We start from the raw sequence: 21,265 nt of genomic DNA, 5'->3' as shown, positions 1-21,265 counted from the left end.
GGAGGGTTCTGACTTAGAATATGTGGACAACTACAAATACCTACCCGCATGCGGGAGCGTAATCAGCATAACGCAGCGGACATAAATCTTCCTAGAAAATGTTCCTATTCATGAAAATCACAAATGAAATATATTGAGACACAGCTTAGCCTTTTGTTAATCACACTGCCATCTCAGATCTTCAAAATATGCTTTACAGCCAACGCTAGACAAGCATTTGTGTAAGTTTATCATGGCATAATGCTATGCTAGGCTCTGCTACCAGCAGGCAACATTTTCACGAAAATAAGAAAAGCAATCAAATTAAATAATTTACCTATGAAGAACTTCAGATGTTTTCACTCAGGAGACTCCAAGTTAGATAGCAAATGTTGCTTTTTTCCAAAAATATTATTTTTGTAGGCGAAATAGCTCCGTTTGTTCTTCACGTTTGGCTGAGAAATCGACCGGAAAATGCAGTCACTACAACGCCAAACCTTTTTCCAAATTAGCTCCCTAATATTGACAGAAACATGGCAAACGTTGTTTGGAATCAATCCTCAAGGTGTTTTTCACATATCTATTCGATAAAATATCCACCGGGACAATTGGTTTCTCATAAGAACCGATTGGAAAAATGGCTACTTGTGTACTTTACGCAAGATTTTCTGCGGAATCTATCATGTGACCACTTGCTCAATGTGGTCCCTTACGGCTATTCTTCAACATAAATGCGTAAAAAGACATCACAATGCTGTAGACACCTTGGGGAATACGTAGAAAGGGTAAGCTCATTCGTAGCCCATTCACAGCCATATAAGGAGTCATTGGCATGCTGGGCTTTCAAAAAATGGGGCACTTCCTGGTTGGATTTTTATCTGGGTCTCGCCTGTAACATCAGTTCTGTTGCACTCACTGACAATATCTTTGCAGTTTTGGAAAAGTCAGAGTGTTTTATATCCAAAGCTGTCAATTATATGCATAGTCGAGCATCTTGTCGTGACAAAAATATCCTGTTTAAAACGGGAAAGTTTTTTATCCAAAAATGAAAATACTGCCCCCTAGTTATAAAAGGTTAAGAGGGAGAAATATGTGGAGAAAACAGAGACTGCACATGATGATACCTCTGAAAAACCTGACAACAGGAGGGACCTTTTAAGGCCTCTTTAATCTATGGTGGAGTGGAGAGAACGGCGAGAAACTGCCAAGGCTAGTAGAAAAGTGATGTGTGTGTGTGTGTGTGTGTGTGTGCGTGCGTGCGTGCGTGCGTGCGTGCGTGCGTATAGGGTGTCATAAAGACTGTTCAAATTTTGATTGACTTGAGATCTCTCCTGAATAAACTACAACGAACCTTTTGCAGAATCTGAGTCTTTGCCTAATTCTTATTAACCCTACCTTTACAACCAAGGGGGAATTGGTCAAAGCTATAGTGATTGTTATCATCATTGTGATGAAATTCTCGTGACACTCACGCTGCCAAACATACCCTCATAAAACTGACTATCCGACCGATCCTCGTTTTCAGCAATGTCATTTACAAAATAGCCTCCAACACTCTACACAGCAAACTTGATGCAGTCTATCACAGTGCCATCCGTTTTGTCACCAAAGCCCCATATACCACCCATAACAGCGACCTGTATGCTCTCGTCGGCTGGCCCTCGCTACTTATTCGTCACCAGACCCACTGGCTCCAGGTCATCTACAAGTTTTTGCTAGGTAAAGCTCCGCCTTATCTCAACTCACTGGTCACCATAACAACACCCACCCGTAGCACGCGCTCCAGCAGGTACATCTCACTGGTCATCCCCAAAGCCAACACCTCCTTTTGCCGCCTTTCCTTCCAGTTTTCTGCTGCCAATGACTGGAACGAATTGCAGAAATCTCTGTAGCTGGAGTCTTATATCTCCCTCTCTAACTTTAAGCATCAGCTGTCTGAGCAGCTTACCGGTCACTGTACCTGTACACAGCACATCTGTAAATAGCACACCTGACTACCTCATCTCCATATTATTACTTACCCTCTTGCTCCTTTGCACCCCAGTATCTCTACTTGCACATCATCATCTGCACACCTATCTCTCCAATATTAATGCTAAATTGTAATTATTTTGCCTCTATGGCTGATTTATTGCCTACCTCCCTACTCTTCTGCATTTGCACAGACTGTACAGAGATTTGTCTATTTTTCTTTTATTTTGTGTTGTTGACTGTACGTTTGTTTATGTGTAACTCTGTGTTATTGTTTTTGTCGCACTGCTTTGACTCATCTTGGCCAGGTCGCAGTTGTAAATGAGAACCTGTTCTCAACTGGCCTACCTGGTTAAATAAAGGTGAGATAAATAGAGGAATTGATCAGAGAAACCTGCATGATGTAAGTGTCCATCTCATTACACTTTTTTACATTTTATCTCTGTCCTGTAGGTGACAGAAAATCCACATACTCTTTCTACCATATCCTATATCCCCGACATGATTTATGTTTTTTTATTTATTTTATTTCACCTTTATTTAACCAGGTAGGCTAGTTGAGAACACCTTTATTTAACCAGGTAGGCTAGTTGAGAACACCTTTATTTAACCAGGTAGGCTAGTTGAGAACAAGTTCTCATTTGCAACTGCGACCTGGCCAAGATAAAGCATAGCAGTGTGAACAGACAACACAGAGTTACACATGGACTAAACAATTAACAAGTCAATAACACAGTAGAAAAAAAGGGGCAGTCTATATACAATGTGTGCAAAAGGCATGAGGAGGTAGGCGAATAATTACAATTTTGCAGATTAACACTGGAGTGATAAATGATCAGATGGTCATGTACAGGTAGAGATATTGGTGTGTTACATGATTATTTTTGACGGAACGTTGGTGGAACGCCGCAGCGATGTGTCTCTCCAACAGCACCATGGAGAGGCGCACTGGGAATGGACAAGCAAAATGTTTTGCGCCCCTGCCTTTGTCAAAGTGGGCACTGCTTATCATAGGGCTGCATCAGCGCTCACCTAAAAAGCCCATATCAAATCAAATCAAATCAAATTGTATTTGTCACATACACATGGTTAGCAGATGTTAGTGCGAGTGTAGCGAAATGCTTGTGCTTCTAGTTCCGACAATGCAGTAATAACCAACAAGTAATCTAACTAACAATTCCAAAACTACTGTCTTATACACAGTGTAAGGGGATAAAGAATATGTACATAAGGATATGAATGAGTGATGGTACAGGGCAGCATACAGTAGATGGTATCGAGTACAGTATATACATATGAGATGAGTATGTAGACAAAGTAAACAAAGTGGCATAGTTAAAGTGGCTAGTGATACATGTATTACATAAGGATGCAGTCGATGATATAGAGTACAGTATATACGTATGCATATGAGATGAATAATGTAGGGTAAGTAACATTATATAAGGTAGCATTGTTTAAAGTGGCTAGTGATATATTTACATCATTTCCCATCAATTCCCATTATTAAAGTGGCTGGAGTTGGGTCAGTGTCAATGTCAGTGTGTTGGCAGCAGCCACTCAATGTTAGTGGTGGCTGTTTATCAGTCTGATGGCCTTGAGATAGAAGCTGTTTTTCAGTCTCTCGGTCCCAGCTTTGATGCACCTGTACTGACCTCGCCTTCTGGATGATAGCGGGGTGAACAGGCAGTGGCTCGGGTGGTTGATGTCCTTGATGATCTTTATGGCCTTCCTGTAACATCGGGTGGTGTAGGTGTCCTGGAGGGCAGGTAGTTTGCCCCGGTGATGCGTTGTGCAGACCTCACTACCCTCTGGAGAGCCTTACGGTTGAGGGCGGAGCAGTTGCCGTACCAGGCAGTGATACAGCCCGCCAGGATGCTCTCGATTGTGCATCTGTAGAAGTTTGTGAGTGCTTTTGGTGACAAGCCGAATTTCTTCAGCCTCCTGAGGTTGAAGAGGCGCTGCTGCGCCTTCTTCACGACGCTGTCTGTGTGAGTGGACCAATTCAGTTTGTCTGTGATGTGTATGCCGAGGAACTTAAAACTTGCTACCCTCTCCACTACTGTTCCATCGATGTGGATAGGGGGGTGTTCCCTCTGCTGTTTCCTGAAGTCCACAATCATCTCCTTAGTTTTGTTGACGTTGAGTGTGAGGTTATTTTCCTGACACCACACTCCGAGGGCCCTCACCTCCTCCCTGTAGGCCGTCTCGTCGTTGTTGGTAATCAAGCCTACCACTGTTGTGTCGTCCGCAAACTTGATGATTGAGTTGGAGGCGTGCGTGGCCACGCAGTCGTGGGTGAACAGGGAGTACAGGAGAGGGCTCAGAACGCACCCTTGTGGGGCCCCCGTGTTGAGGATCAGCGGGGAGGAGATGTTGTTGCCTACCCTCACCACCTGGGGGCGGCCTGTCAGGAAGTCCAGTACCCAGTTGCACAGGGCGGGGTCGAGACCCAGGGTCTCGAGCTTGATGACGAGCTTGGAGGGTACTATGGTGTTGAATGCCGAGCTGTAGTCGATGAACAGCATTCTCACATAGGTATTCCTCTTGTCCAGATGGGTTAGGGCAGTGTGCAGTGTGGTTGAGATTGCATCGTCTGTGGACCTATTTGGGCGGTAAGCAAATTGGAGTGGGTCTAGGGTGTCAGGTAGGGTGGAGGTGATATGGTCCTTGACTAGTCTCTCAAAGCACTTCATGATGACGGAAGTGAGTGCTACGGGGCGGTAGTCGTTTAGCTCAGTTACCTTAGCTTTCTTGGGAACAGGAACAATGGTGGCCCTCTTGAAGCATGTGGGAACAGCAGACTGGTATAGGGATTGATTGAATATGTCCGTAAACACACCGGCCAGCTGGTCTGCGCATGCTCTGAGGGCGCGGCTGGGGATGCCGTCTGGGCCTGCAGCCTTGCGAGGGTTAACACGTTTAAATGTCTTACTCACCTCGGCTGCAGTGAAGGAGAGACCGCATGTTTTCGTTGCAGGCCGTGTCAGTGGCACTGTATTGTCCTCAAAGCGGGCAAAAAAGTTATTTAGTCTGCCTGGGAGCAAGACATCCTGGTCCGTGACTGGGCTGGGTTTCTTCTTGTAGTCCGTGATTGACTGTAGACCCTGCCACATGCCTCTTGTGTCTGAGCCGTTGAATTGAGATTCTACTTTGTCTCTGTACTGACGCTTAGCTTGTTTGATAGCCTTGCGGAGGGAATAGCTGCACTGTTTGTATTCGGTCATGTTACCAGACACCTTGCCCTGATTAAAAGCAGTGGTTCACGCTTTCAGTTTCACGCGAATGCTGCCATCAATCCACGGTTTCTGGTTAGGGAATGTTTTTATCGTTGCTATGGGAACGACATCTTCAACGCACGTTCTAATGAACTCGCACACCGAATCAGCGTATTCGTCAATATTGTTATCTGACGCAATACGAAACATGTCCCAGTCCACGTGATGGAAGCAGTCTTGGAGTGTGGAGTCAGCTTGGTCGGACCAGCGTTGGACAGACCTCAGCGTGGGAGCCTCTTGTTTAAGTTTCTGTCTGTAGGCAGGGATCAACAAAATGGAGTCGTGGTCAGCTTTTCCGAAAGGGGGGCGGGGCAGGGCCTTATATGCGTCGCGGAAAGGGTTTTACCACCCCTGGTTGCGCAATCGATATGCTGATAAAATTTAGGGAGTCTTGTTTTCAGATTAGCTTGTTAAAATCCCCAGCTACAATGAATGCAGCCTCCGGATAAATGGTTTCCAGTTTGCAAAGAGTTAAATAAAGTTAGTTCAGAGCCATCAATGTGTCTGCTTGGGGGGGATATATACGGCTGTGATTATAATCGAAGAGAATTCTCTTGGTAGATAATGCGGTCTACATTTGATTGTGAGGAATTCTAAATCAGGTGAACAGAAGGATTTGAGTTCCTGTATGTTTCCTTCATCACACCATATCTCGTTAGTCATGAGGCATACGCCCCCGCCACTCTTCTTACCAGAAAGATGTTTGTTTCTGTCGGCGCGATGCGTGGAGAAACCCGTTGGCTGCACCGCCCCGGATAGCGTCTCTCCAGTGAGCCATGTTTCCGTGAAGCAGAGAACGTTACAGTCTCTGATGTCCCTCTGGAATGCTACCCTTGCTCGGATTTCATCAACCTTGTTGTCAAGAGACTGGACATTGACAAGAAGAATGCTAGGGAGTGGTGCACGATGTGCCCGTGTCCGGAGTCTGACCAGAAGACCGCTACGTTTCCCTCTTTTACGAAGTCGTTTTTTGGGGTCGCTGCCTGGAATCAATTCCGTTGGCCTGTTTGTAAGGCAGAACACAGGATCCGCGTCGCGGAAAACATATTCTTGGTCGTACTGATGGTGAGTTGACGCTGATCTTATATTCAGTAGTTCTTCTCGACTGTATGTAATGAAACCTAAGATGACCTGGGGTACTAATGTAAGAAATAACACGTAAAAAAAAAAAAAAAACTGCATAGTTTCCTAGGAACGCGAAGCGAGGCGGCCATCTCTGTCGGCGCCGGAACTTTTGAGTGCCACTGGCTGAGAGAAATTGTCATTGTTTTTGGGCAGAATTATGCAAGGTTTTATGTGTTCCTGTATGTGTGTACTGGTCAGTTTAGCTCAGAAAATGCCGCCCTCGTCAATCTAACGCCATAGGCGGCCACCTAATCCTGCCTAATGAGCGGGCTGGCCGTGCCAATGATCACTGGAAGGTGGAAACTGACTGGTTTCCATGGATATCAATATGTTACCATAGCACTAATAAACAGATAAAGTGATATATGTTCAGAAGTTACATGATATATGACTTTTAAAAATCTCCATTATTCATTATAGTTTTGTCTTACTAAAAAACAACCAATAACCAATAATAGCATTGTATTTATGCCCTTTTTATTCACGTAATTGAACATTACTTGAAAGTTACAATCGCTTCAGGCTCCCAAGCCCTCAAAAAATCCACAAATGGACCTTACAACCAGCTGTGGAAATTCAATGGATGTGATCATCAACATCAGCGTATTCAATTTTTTTATGAGTAGGTTACGTACTGTTAGCTCTGTGAATTAGACCTGACGCTGGATTCAACATGAGACACATGTAAACTACTTGTACATAAACTATCATCATAAAGTATAATACCCATTTTATCTGTCATTCATTACATGGTGGCATATCTGTTATGTCTCCCTTCCTGAATCCACCATAGAGGTTTAAATCAGACAGTCCCTCACATCTGGCCCAGTCCAGGGTATTTCCGACAGTGAAACTGTTCATCTGATAGACCGGTAGCTGTGGGAGTGAAACTGAGATTTGCATACACAGGGCTGGGTGGTTCTGCTTGTCCCAGAATAGAGCAGCACTGTCACCAGATGTTCACTCTGTTCCCAGGGGGTTGGAGGTAGAGAAGACTATCTTGAAGATGTGATACATTTGTCCACATAATATTAAATGTATTGCAATTAAGCAAAATACAGGAATGATCACATTGGTGAGAGTCCGACATATCGAACAAATGTTCAATAGCATTAGACTAAGTCTATAAATCAAGCAGGTTAAAAAACTTTCCAAGAAAGATGAATAAGGAGTACCATGTAGTACATGTGGCTTGACCTCTCCTGTTAATCTGTTAACATTGTAGTATCTAGAGCTCTCCTGTTAATCTGTTAACATTGTAGTATCTAGAACTCTCCTGTTAATCTGTTAACATTGTAGTATCTAGACCTCTCCTGTTAATCTGTTAACATTGTACTATCTAAACCTCTCCTGTTAATCTGTTAACATTGTAGTTTGTAGAACTCTCCTGTTAATATGTTAGCATTGTAGTATGTAGACCTCTCCTGTTAATCTGTTAACATTGTAGTATGTAGACCTCTCCTGTTAATCTGTTAACATTGTACTATCTAAACCTCTCCTGTTAATCTGTTAACATTGTAGTATGTAGACCTCTCCTGTTAATATGTTAGCATTGTATTATGTAGACCTCTCTTGTGAAAATAGTAGTATATTGTGTTAGTATGAACTACTGGTTGATGACGATTTGGTTAGAACATAAATAACTAATCAATGAGGTTTAGATCTGATAGTTTCATAGAAACTGTGAATCCGGCTTTATGAATATAATGCTATATCATTCAACAATATTTAAGATTCAAGTCTATTTGGGTTTATTGAAAGAGACATGGACAATATTTGTTCCAAAGGGAAATCTTTATTTTCATCAAAGCAAACATTCCTACAGTATCTAATAGTAATAAAACAGAACACATCACATTTAACACTGATACAACCTCAGTCTACAGAGAGGATTGACACATGAAATCAAGCAAAGCCCTCTGTTAGTCTACATGTTAGTGATCAACAAGACATAGAATATCTGATCTCAGAACAGAGTCAAAGCAGAGGAACCCGCAGCCTCCCTCCACAGGGTTGTGTCACTGAGGGGTTCTACCCAGAACAGTCAGCTCTCCTCAAGGTCTTGGTGACTGGAGTCTGGGATTTCTGCTGGGCTTCACAGGTCACCTCTCCTGCCTTGGTCCACTCCTGGGCAGTGAGAGTCAGGGTGCTGCTCCAGCTGTACAGGCCATCATTCTCCAGGACCGTAGGACTGGCCTCCTGCTTCTGGCTGGTCCCGTCCACTTTCCAGCTCAAGGTCCAGTCTGAGGGGAAGCCCTTGTTGGCCAGACACGTCAGTGTGGCTGTTGTTGTACTGGACAGTTCCTCTCTAGCGGGGGACAGGACAGTGAGGGTGGGTGCACTGTTACCTGGAACAAACAGAACACATCAACTGCATCAACTATGTCCAAAAGATTTATAAAAGCAATAGATATACAAATATATTGATTTGGAAATCCCTTCTAAATATAATGTAGTTAGATTGATAAAAGATTTGAAGAAAACACAAAACATAATATGATAGATATACAATGCAGATTTATGAACAATATGAGTCAAGTGTAAGTGGTTAACTTTAGCATTACTGTTATGTCAGATATCTTAGGATTGTTTCTGATCAGAATACTCAGAACATCTCCATTATATTAAGATAATCCAACAGGCTGTAAACAAACATAAGACTCACAAAGCAACAATTACTGCAATAACCAACACTTTAAGAGTTATACATTCTGCTCTCATACAAATCAGACATACAAATAAACCTACTATTTAACATTTTGATTGAATAATATATTCTTTGAAAGAAGGCTCAGTGAAAAGCAATAGAAAAAATAATATGTTTTTAAAATGAATATTTATAAAATCATAATATTTTAGAAAGTAAAAAAAAAAATGTATACCTCCTGACCATTGGACAAGCTGAATTTCTTTAGACTGTGGTTCAAATATCTAACTCTAGTACAGTATGAATACTTGCCAAATATTGTTTTATCTTCTTCATGTGAAAGAAAGTGTTTATTGTTTATTTATTTTTAACCTACTGTTTATTGTACATGTTCTACTAGGTGCAGTATGTTTATTCATACAACTAGTCTAAAATGTAGGCTAATCTCTTCCATCTTTCAAAAATGCAGGTCAAATTTGATTAGATGTAATAACATTCATATTCTAATTGGCCATAGTCTGTGAAGGCCGTGTATTCTTTTTAAATCATCTTAAATGTTTTTTTTAAATCCTCAATATTGAGGCTAAATGTATAGAAAAATTGAAACATGACATCAAAACGTGAATAAAACAATGAATTTGGTGTTTACTTACTTCCAACATCAAGTCTGGTACCGCTACCAAAAGTGAACCACAGTGATACAATCCCTATTACTGCTGGTACAAAAACCTCTCTGTGTTGTGTTGCTGCAGCTGTTACAGTGAAGATCACTCATACAGAATCATAATCAACACTAATACACTTTAACATCTTCCAGGTAGAACAAACACTTCATGATAACATTTCTAGATAATAAAAATATGAATTGTGTCTTAAATCCAGATATGAGTCATTTTTCCTTCCTCTGTGTATCAGGTGTTCTTCTAGTCTGGAGGTACAGTCCAGCATTAGATCAGTGTTGCTAGTATTCCTCCATATTGTCCATATGAAAGACAACAGCAGCAGCAGTAGTGATAGTGATCCATGTTGTATATTCCTTTATTAAACATGTTGATCTCAGATTTAACAGTGGTGGTAAAGTCACAGAGGACAGACAACACTACCAGAGGAATCCTAGCTTTAGTTTAGAGAAGTGTTCACTAACTGATTAGAGGAACTTACATGAGAGACCAAGCATGAGTGAACAGACAGTTCATAATATCTGATGTGGCAGGGTCTACAGACAATCACAATCCCAGATTACAAAAAGAAAACCAGCCCTGTTGCGAACATCGACGCCTTGCTCCCAGACAAATTAAACAATCTCTTTGCTCGCTTTGAGGACAATACAGTGCCACTGACACGTCCCGCTACCAAAACCTGTGGGCTCTCCTTCTCCGTGGCCAATGTGAGTAAAACATTTACACGTGTTAACCCTCGCAAAGCTGCCGGCCCAGACTGCATCCCTAGCCGCGTCCTCAGAGCATGCACAGACCAACTGTCTAGTGTGTTTACAGACATATTCAATCAATCCCTATCGAAGTCTGTTGTCCCCACATGCTTGAAGATGGCCACCATTATTCCTGTTTCTAAGAAAGCTAAGGTAACTGAACTAAATGACTCCCTGTAGCACTCATTTCTTTAAAAAAATGTTTTACCACCTTTTCATGGTATCCAATTGTTAGTAGTTACTATCTTGTCTCATCGCTACAACTCCTGTACGGGCTCGGGAGAGACGAAGGTCGAAAGCCATGCGTCCTCCGAAACACAACCCAACCCAACCTGACCAATGTGTCAGAGGAAACACCATGTACCTGTTGACCTGGTTAGCGTGAACTGCGCCCGGCACAGGAGTTGCTTGAGACAAGGACATCCCTACCGGCCAAACCCGGACAACGCTAGGCCAATTGTGGGTCGCCCCATGGACCTCTCGGTCGCAGTCCTCTGCAAAAGAGCCTGGGCGCAAACCCAGAGTCTCAGGTAGCACAGCTAGCACTGTGATGCAGTGCCCTAGACCACTCCGCCACCCAGGAGGCCCTTAGCACTCATTTATGTCATCATGAAGTGCTTTGAGAGACTAGTCAAGGATCAAATCACGTCCACCCTACCTGACACCCTAGACCCACTCCAATTTGCTTTCTGCCCCAATAGGTCCACAGACGATGCCATCACACCGTCTGGACAAGAGGAATACCTATGAAAGAATGCTGTTCATTGACTACAACTCAGCATTCAACACCATAGTAGCCTCCAAACTCATCATTAATCTTGAGACCCTGGGTCTCGACCCCTCTCTGTGCAACTGGGTCCTGGACTTTCTGACGGGCCGCCCCCCAGGTGGTGAAGGTAGGAAACAACATCTCCATTCCACTGATCCTCAACACTGGGACCCCACAGGGGTGTGTTGTCAGCCCTCTCCTGTACTCCCTGATGACCCATGACTGCATGGCCATGCACACCTCCAACTCAATCATCAAAGTTTGGAGATGACACTACAGTGGCAGGCTTGATTACCAACAACGCCCAGACGGCCTGCAGGGAGGAGGTGAGGGCGTCGGAGTGCGGTGTCAGGAAAATAACCTCTCACTCAACGTCAACAAAACAAAGGAGATGATCGTGGACTTCAGGAAACAGCAGAGGGAGCACCCCCCACCCCCATCCACATCGACGGGACCGTAGTGGAGAAGGTGAAAAGTTTTAAGTTTCTCGGCATACACATCACAGACAATCTGAAATGGTCCACCCACACAGATGGCGTGGTGAAGAAGGCTGAAGAAATTTGGCTTGTCACCAAAAACTTTTACAGATGTACAATCAAGAGCATCCTGTCGGGCTGTATCACCGCCTGGTATGGCAACTCCAGAGGGTAGTACGGTCTGCACAACGCATCAAAGGGGGCAAGCTGCCTGCCCTCCAGGACACCTACAGCACCCGATGTCACAGGAAGGCCAAAAAGATCATCAAGGACAACAACCACCCGAGCCACTGCCTGTTCACCCTGCTATCATCCAGAAGGTGAGGTCAGTACAGGTGCATCAAAGCTGAGACCGAGAGACTGAAAAACAGCTTCTATCTCAAGGCCATCAGACTGTTACACAGCCATCACTAACAGAGAGGCTGCTGCCAACATACAGACTCAATGTCTGGCCACTTTAATAAATGGATCACTAGTCACTTTAAATAACGCCACTTTAATAGTGTTTACATGTCCTACATTACTCATCTCTTATGCATATACTGTATTCGATACCATCTACTGTATCTTGCCTGCTCGGCCATTGCTCATCCATATATTTATATGTACATATTCTTATTCATCCCTTTACATTTGTGTGTATAAGGTAGCTGTTGTGATTTTGTTAGATTACTTGTAAGAAATTACTGCACTGTCGGAACTAGAAGCACAAACATTTCGCTACACTCGCATTAACATCTGCTAACCATGTGTATGTCACCAATAACATTTGATTATATCTGATCATCATCAGAATAATAATATAATGGTGGTGTGACATAAAAGTTACCGTACATTAGTTATCTGAGTAAACAGTTGCTGTTTGATGTTAGAAAAGCTGTGACATGAAGGATAAAATACTCCAATAACTGGATACTACTTGGAAACTGAAATAGATTTGAAACATTAATTTGCATAATGCATCTGCTCCACTGCTCTAAGAGCATTTATATCCCTGTGAGTTTAACACTTGATGACTGAGAGCTGTTCTTCATGATAACAGAACCCACAACAACCATGACTTTTATCACCATCTTCATCTGGACACTTGCCTTCTGCTTTCAAGGTAACAGTTTTCAGAATTCATTGTTGAAGATTAATTTAATCTATATACATGTAGAGTATATCAATGTTAATATTTCTGTTCAGAACTATTCATTACTATATGTACAAATTTAATTTATATAAATGTTTATTTTTTATTTTTCAGAAGCCAGAGGACAGTATGTTGAGACACAGACTCCTGCAGTAACAGCTGTTGTCCCAGGACAGACAGTCACTCTGAACTGTAAAACCAGCAGAAATGTTTATAACAATAACTATCTAGCCTGGTACTTACAGAAACCTGGAGGAGCTCCTAAACTCATTATTTACGATGCTGCAATACTTCAGTCTGGGACTCCTTCTAGATTCAGTGGTAGTGGATCTAGGAGTGACTTCACTCTGACCATCAGTGGAGTCCAGGCTGAAGATGCAGGAGATTACTACTGTAAGAGTTTCCGCTATCCCAACAGTGCCGGGGTGTTCACACAGTGATACAGAGCCGTACAAAAACCTCCCTCAGTCAGACTGCACAGTGACTGTACTGATACAGCTGGGACCTACTGCAGGTGCTGAGGGGGAAGAGACAGTGACATGGAACACTGATCAGTAGAGGTCAACTTTGAGTATGTTTACAAAGCATCATTCAGATCACAAGTTCCCCATCATCCTCATCACACTTGTGAATGTTTATTGTCATGGTCGTGAAGTTCACTTACAAAAGTTATATGAAGTTTTAAAACACACATTACCTGTTCATAATCAGAGTCAGATCCACAGATAAACAATGGTGATGTTACATCAGCATCAGCCCCATAAATCGAATCCCCATATGAACCTCACAACCAAACATGTGATGTGATCATCGAGCAATATATGAACTATCTTGATGAGCAGGTCTGTTACATCTGTGAATGAGACAGGATGCTGGGCTCAAACATGAAACATGTTTGAATAATATACATTTGATCTGTCATAATATCTGTAACTGTAACTAACCTGAATCCACCATAGAGGTTAAAACCAGTCACTCATATCTGTCCCAGTCTAACTACTAGACTGGTAGCTGTGGGAGTGAAACTGAGATTTACATTTACATTATATTTACATTTAAGTCATTTAGCAGACGCTCTTATCCAGAGCGACTTACAAATTGGTGCTTTCACCTTATGACATCCAGTGGAACAGCCACTTTACAATAGTGCATCTAGGTCTTTTAGGGGGGGTGAGAAGGATTACTTTATCCTATCCTAGGTATTCCTTAAAGAGGTGGGGTTTCAGGTGTCTCCGGAAGGTTGTGATTGACTCCGCTGTCCTGGCGTCGTGAGGGAGTTTGTTCCACCATTGGGGGCCAGAGCAGCGAACAGTTTTGACTGGGCTGAGCGGGAACTGTACTTCCTCAGTGGTAGGGAGGCGAGCAGGCCAGAGGTGGATGAACGCAGTGCCCTTGTTTGGGTGTAGGGCCTGATCAGAGCCTGGAGGTACTGAGGTGCCGTTCCCCTCACAGCTCCGTAGGCAAGCACCATGGTCTTGTAGCGGATGCGAGCTTCAACTGGAAGCCAGTGGAGAGAGCGGAGGAGCGGGGTGACGTGAGAGAACTTGGGAAGGTTGAACACCAGACGGGCTGCGGCGTTCTGGATGAGTTGTAGGGGTTTAATGGCACAGGCAGGGAGCCCAGCCAACAGCGAGTTGCAGTAATCCAGACGGGAGATGACAAGTGCCTGGATTAGGACCTGCGCCGCTTCCTGTGTGAGGCAGGGTCGTACTCTGCGGATGTTGTAGAGCATGAACCTACAGGAACGGGCCACCGCCTTGATGTTATTTGAGAACGACAGGGTGTTGTCCAGGATCACGCCAAGGTTCTTAGCGCTCTGGGACGAGGACACAATGGAGTTGTCAACCGTGATGGCGAGATCATGGAACGGGCAGTCCTTCCCCGGGAGGAAGAGCAGCTCCGTCTTGCCGAGGTTCAGCTTGAGGTGATGATCCGTCATCCACACTGATATGTCTGCCAGACATGCAGAGATGCGATTCGCCACCTGGTCGTCAGAAGGGGGAAAGGAGAAGATTAATTGTGTGTCGTCTGCATAGCAATGATAGGAGAGACCATGTGAGGTTATGACAGAGCCAAGTGACTTGGTGTATAGCGAGAATAGGAGAGGGCCTAGAACAGAGCCCTGGGGGACACCAGTGGTGAGAGCACGTGGTGAGGAGACGGATTCCGTCTCTTGAAGACGGGAGGGACGTAGCCAGCGGTCAGGGATGAGTTGATGAGCGAGGTGAGGTAAGGGAGAAGGTCACCGGAGATGGTCTGGAGAAGAGAGGAGGGGATAGGGTCAAGCGGGCAGGTTGTTGGGCGGCCGGCCGTCACAAGACGCGAGATGTCATCTGGAGAGAGAGGGGAGAAAGAGGTCAGAGCACAGGGTAGGGCAGTGTGAGCAGAACCAGCGATGTCGTTTGACTTAGCAAACGAGGATCGGATGTCGTCGACCTTCTTTTCAAAATGGTTGACGAAGTCATCTGCAGAGAGGGAGGGGGGGGGAGGGGGAGGAGGATTCAAGAGGGAGGAGAAGGTGGCAAAGAGCTTCCTAGGGTTAGAGGCAGATGCTTGGAATTTAGAGTGGTAGAAAGTGGCTTTAGCAGCAGAGACAGAGGAGGAAAATGTAGAGAGGAGGGAGTGAAAGGATGCCAGGTCCGCAGGGAGGCGAGTTTTCCTCCATTTCCGCTCGGCTGCCCGGAGCCCTGTTCTGTGAGCTCGCAATGAGTCGTCGAGCCACGGAGCGGGGGGAGGACCGAGCCGGCCTGGAGGATAGGGGACATAGAGAGTCAAAGGATGCAGAAAGGGAGGAGAGGAGGGTTGAGGAGGCAGAATCAGGAGATAGGTTGGAGAAGGTTTGAGCAGAGGGAAGAGATGATAGGATGGAAGAGGAGAGAGTAGCGGGGAGAGAGAGCGAAGGTTGGGACGGCGCGATACCATCCGAGTAGGGGCAGTGTGGGAAGTGTTGGATGAGAGCGAGAGGGAAAAGGATACAAGGTAGTGGTCGGAGACTTGGAGGGGAGTTGCAATGAGGTTAGTGGAGGAACAGCATCTAGTAAAGATGAGGTCGAGCGTATTGCCTGCCTTGTGAGTAGGGGGAGGTGAGAGGGTGAGGTCAAAAGAGGAGAGGAGTGGAAAGAAGGAGGCAGAGAGGAATGAGTCAAAGGTAGACGTGGGGAGGTTAAAGTCGCCCAGAACTGTGAGAGGTGAGCCGTCCTCAGGAAAGGAGCTTATCAAGGCATCAAGCTCATTGATGAACTCTCCGAGGGAACCTGGAGGGCGATAAATGATAAGGATGTTAAGCTTGAAAGGGCTGGTAACTGTGACAGCATGGAATTCAAAGGAGGCGATAGACAGATGGGTAAGGGGAGAAAGAGAGAATGACCACTTGGGAGAGATGAGGATCCCGGTGCCACCACCCCGCTGACCAGAAGCTCTCGGGGTGTGCGAGAGCACGTGGGCGGACGAAGAGAGAGCAGTAGGAGTAGCGGTGTTGTCTGTGGTGATCCATGTTTCCGTCAGAGCCAAGAAGTCGAGGGACTGGAGGGAGGCATAGGCTGAGATGAACTCTGCCTTGTTGGCCGCAGATCGGCAGTTCCAGAGGCTACCGGAGACCTGGAACTCCACGTGGGTCGTGCGCGCTGGGACCACCAGATTAGGGTGGCCGCGGCCATGCGGTGTGGAGCGTTTGTATGGTCTGTGCAGAGAGGAGAGAACAGGGATAGACAGACACATAGTTGACAGGCTAGAGAAGAGGCTACGCTAAAGCAGAGGAGATTTGAATGACAAGTGGAATACACGTCTCGAATGTTCAGAAAGTTAAGCTTACGTAGCAAGAATCTAATTGACTAAAAAAATGGCTAGCTGCGTTGTTGACACTACCCTAATCAAGTCGTTCCGTTGAGTGTGAAGTTTCTACAATGCTGCTTTTCGGGGGCTAGCTGGCTAGCTAGCAGTGTTGGTTACGTTACGTTGCGTTAGGAGAACGACAATAGCTGGCTAGCTAACCTAGAAAATCGCTCTAGACTACACAATTATCTTTGAAACAAAGACGGCTATGTAGCTAGCTATGTAGCTAGCTACGATCAAACAAATCACACCGTTGGGACTGTAATGAAATGAAATGAAAATGTGATACTACCTGTGGAGCGAAGCGGAATGCGACCGGAATGCGAAAGTTCTATTCAGTAGACGTTGGCTGGCTATTGGCTAGCTAGGAGTGTCTCCTACGTTAAGGACGACAAAATAGCTGGCTAGCTAACCTCGGTAAATTAAGATAATCACTCTAAGACTACACACTCTAACTACACAATTATCTTGGATACGAAGTCAGCAAAGACAACTATGTAGCTAGCTAATACTACACTAATCAAGTCGTTCAGTTGAGTGTGATAGTTACTACAGTGCTACGGTAGCCGGTGAACGTATGCTAGCTGGCTAGCTGCTAGGCAGATAGGAGGACGACGAAATACGATAATAACGCAATTATCACTCTAAGACTCCACACTCTAAACTACACAATTATCTTGGATACGAAGACAGCAAAGACAACTATGTAGCTAGCTAACACTACACTAATCAAGTCATTTACATGGGCTGGGTGGTTCTGCTTGTCCCAGAATAGAGCAGCACTGTCACCAGTTGTTCACACTGTCCCCAGAGGGTTGGAGATAGAGAAGACTATGACTATCGTGAAGCTGTGATACTGGTAATATGTGGATCTTGTAAAACAAATGTAGCTTAATGTAGGTGTGATCACATTGTTTAGAGTCCAAGATATTGATCAAATGTTCAATGACATTAGTTTACTGTCTTTATGAGTATAATTCAAGCAGGTAAAAAACAGTCCAAGAAAAATGAATAAGTACCATCTACTGCGTGTGTCTAGACCTCTCCTGTTAATCTGTTAACATTGTAGTATCTAGACCTCTCCTGTTAATCTGTTAACATTGTATTATCTAGACCTCTCCTGTTAATCTGTTAACATTGTAGTATCTAGACCTCTCCTGTTAATCTGTTAACATTGTAGTATCTAGACCTCTCCTGTTAATCTGTTAACATTGTATTATCTAGAACTCTCCTGTTAATCTGTTAACATTGTATTATCTAGACCTCTCCTGTTAATCTGTTAACATTGTAGTATCTAGACCTCTCCTGTTAATCTGTTAACATTGTAGTATCTAGAACTCTCCTGTTATTCTGTTAACATTGTAGTATCTAGACCTCTCCTGTTAATCTGTTAACATTGTAGTATCAAGACCTCTCCTGTTAATCTGTTAACATTGTATTATCTAGACCTCTCCTGTTAATCTGTTAACATTGTAGTATCTAGACCTCTCCTGTTAATCTGTTAACATTGTATTATCTAGACCTCTCCTGTTAATCTGTTAACATTGTAGTATCTAGACCTCTCCTGTTAATCTGTTAACATTGTAGTATCTAGACCTTTCCTGTTAATCTGTTAACATTGTAGTATCTAGACCTCTCCTGTTAATCTGTTAACATTGTAGTATCTAGACCTTTCCTGTTAATCTGTTAACATTGTAGTATCTAGACCTCTCCTGTTAATCTGTTAACATTGTAGTATCTAGACCTCTCCTGTTAATCTGTTAACATTGTAGTATCAAGACCTCTCCTGTTAACCTGTTAACATTGTAGTATCTAGACCTCTCCTGTTAATCTGTTAACATTGTAGTATCAAGACCTCTCCTGTTAACCTGTTAACATTGTAGTATCTAGACCTCTCCTGTTAACCTGTTAACATTGTAGTATCTAGACCTCTCCTGTTATGGTAAGAAAACTTGTCAAAGATGATTTGATGTTGTTCTTTTGAAGTAAATTATTTTCTGTTTTGTTTTGCCCGAAGTTTTGCAAAACATTCCTTTTATTGTCCATTTCTTACAAGGTGTGGTATGTTTCATCATACGCTAGAATCTCAAATGTAGAGTAATCACTCATTGTTTAAATTCAGGTCAAAATTTATTAAATGTAATAAAATGGCCTTGAAAAAAATGGCCTTGAATATTTCCCCCAAAATCATGGAGATAAAGTGAGTTACAAAATCCTCAATAGAGGCTAAATGTATAGAGAAATTGAAACGCGACATATTAACTGTATAAAACAGTTAATTTTGTGTTTACTTACTTCCAACATCAAGTCTTGTGCCGCTACCAAAAGTGCACCACAGTGATACAATCCCTATTACTGCTGGTACAAAAACCTCTCTGTGTTGTGATGCTGCAGCTGTTACAGTGAAGATCACTCATACAGAATCATAATCAACACAGATACACTTTAACATCTTCCAGGTAGAACAAACACTTCATATTAGCTGTTTCTAGGTAATACAAATATGAACTGTGTCTTAAATCCAGATATGAGTAATTTTTCCTTCCTCTGTGTATCAGGTTCTCCTAGTCTGGAGGTACAGTCCAGCATCAGATCAGTGTTGCTAGTATTCCTCCATATTGTCCATATGAAAGACAACAGCAGCAGCAGTAGTGATAGTGATCCATGTTGTATATCCTTTATTAAACATGTTGATCTCAGATTTAACAGTGGTGGTAAAGTCACAGAGGACAGACAACACTACCAGAGGAATCCTACCAGCTTTAGTTTAGAGAAGTGTTCACTAACTGATTAGAGGAACTTACATGAGAGACCAAGCATGAGTGAACAGACAGTTCATTATATCTGATCATCAATCAGAATAACAATATAATGGTAGTGTGACATAAAAATGACCATGGATCAGTTATCAGAGTTAACAGTTGCTGTTTGATGTTATTAAAGCTAGCTAATGCAGGACAAAATATATTTTAATGAAGGGAACCGACTTGGAAATTGAAATAGATTTTACAAAATAATTTGCATAATGCATCTGCACACTTTGCATTAGCAGCACATTCTTCAACGCTCTGAGAGCATTTATATCCCTGTGAGTTTAACACTTCATGACTGAGTGCTGTCCTTCCTGACAACAGAACCCACAACAACCATGACTTTTATCCAATTTGTAAGTCGCTCTGGATAAGAGCGTCTGCTAAATGACTTAAATGTAAATGTAAATCACAATCTTCATCTGGACACTTGCTCTCTGCTTCAAGGGTAACATTTTCAGGATTTATTGTTGAAAAATAATTTAATCTATACCATCCACTTGTATATCGTTGTTACTATTTATATTCAGAATTATTCATTACTATATGTACATTTTCATTCATTTAAACATTTTGTATTCTGTGTTTCAGAATCCAGAGGACAGATCACTGTGACTCAGACTCCTGAAATGAAAGCGTTCCAGAATGGAGACGCAGTCACTTTAAGATGTAGATTTAACAAACCTACTGCTTGTAGTCCCCCTTGTGTAGCCTGGTACCAACAGAAACCTGGAGGAGCTCCTAAACTCCTTATTTACTATGCTACAAGACTTCAGTCTGGGACTCCATCTAGATTCAGTGGTAGTGGATCTGGGAGTGACTTCACTCTGACCATCAGTGGAGTCCAGGCTGAAGATGCAGGAGATTACTACTGTCAGAGTGTACACAATGGTAATGTGTTCACACAGTGATATAGAGTTGTACAAAAACCTCCCTCAGTCAGACTGCACAGTGACTGTACTGATACAGCTGGGACCTACTGCAGATGCTGAGGAGGAAGAGACAGTGACATGGAACACTGGTCACTAGATGAGGTCAACTGTGACTTATGTCAATATGATCACATGACCACAATCATCATGGTTGTGACCATAGAATGACATATATACAATGAAGAAAAATATAAAGGCAACATGTAAAGTGTTAGTCCAATGTTTCATGAGGTGAAATAAATGATTCCAGAAATTTTTCATACGAAGAAAAAGCTTATTTTTCTGAAACATATTTGTGCACATATTTGTTTACATCCCTGTTAGTAAGCATTTCTCATTAGCCACTATAATCCAGCCACCTGACAGGTGTGGCATATCAGGAAGCTGATTATACAGCACGATCATTACACAGGTGCACCTCCTGCCGGGGACAATAGAAGGCCATTCTAAAATGTGCAGTTTTGTCACACAATGCCAAAAATATCAAGTTGAGGGAGCGTGCAATTGGGAAAGGGAAAGTGAAAGACGGATACCTAGTCAGTTGTACAACTGAATGCCTTCAACTGAAATGTGTCTTCCGCATTTAACCCAACCCCTCTGAATCAGAGTTGTGGGGGGCTGCCATAATCGACATCGCTGACTGCAGGTATGTCAACCAGAGTTGGCAAATATTTGTATACTAATTTCTCAACCACAAGCCGCCTCCAACATCCTTTGAGAGAATTTGGCAGTACGTCCAACCAGCCTCACAGGCTAGCCCAGGAACTTTACATCTGGCTTCTTCATCTGTGGGATCATCTGAGACCAGCCACCCAGACAGCTAATGAAACTGAGGAGCATTTCTGTCTGTAATAAAGCCCTTTTACAGGGAAAAACTCATTCT

The 21,265-nt window shown here is 43.3% G+C and overlaps 2 gene segments (V, D, J or C); both read right to left on the bottom strand.

The window, feature by feature from the left end:
* The window catches only part of LOC115122260 (Ig kappa-b4 chain C region-like), a 29,725-nt gene extending 19,955 nt beyond the window's left edge, over positions 1–9,770 (bottom strand). Inside the window, exon 1 of the C gene segment in view lies at positions 9,654–9,770.
* Positions 8,129–13,095, bottom strand: LOC115122259 (Ig kappa-b4 chain C region-like). The segment is given in 2 exon segments: positions 8,129–8,701; positions 13,053–13,095. Coding segments are annotated over 2 exon segments (345 nt in total).
* Positions 13,096–21,265: the final 8,170 nt, after the last annotated feature.

The sequence above is a fragment of the Oncorhynchus nerka genome, unplaced genomic scaffold (genome assembly GCF_034236695.1).
Source record: "Oncorhynchus nerka isolate Pitt River unplaced genomic scaffold, Oner_Uvic_2.0 unplaced_scaffold_21___fragment_8___debris, whole genome shotgun sequence".
Taxonomy (NCBI): domain Eukaryota; kingdom Metazoa; phylum Chordata; class Actinopteri; order Salmoniformes; family Salmonidae; genus Oncorhynchus; species Oncorhynchus nerka.
Note: the sequence above shows the minus strand (reverse complement) of the source record. Positions and strands in the feature narration are given on the sequence as shown.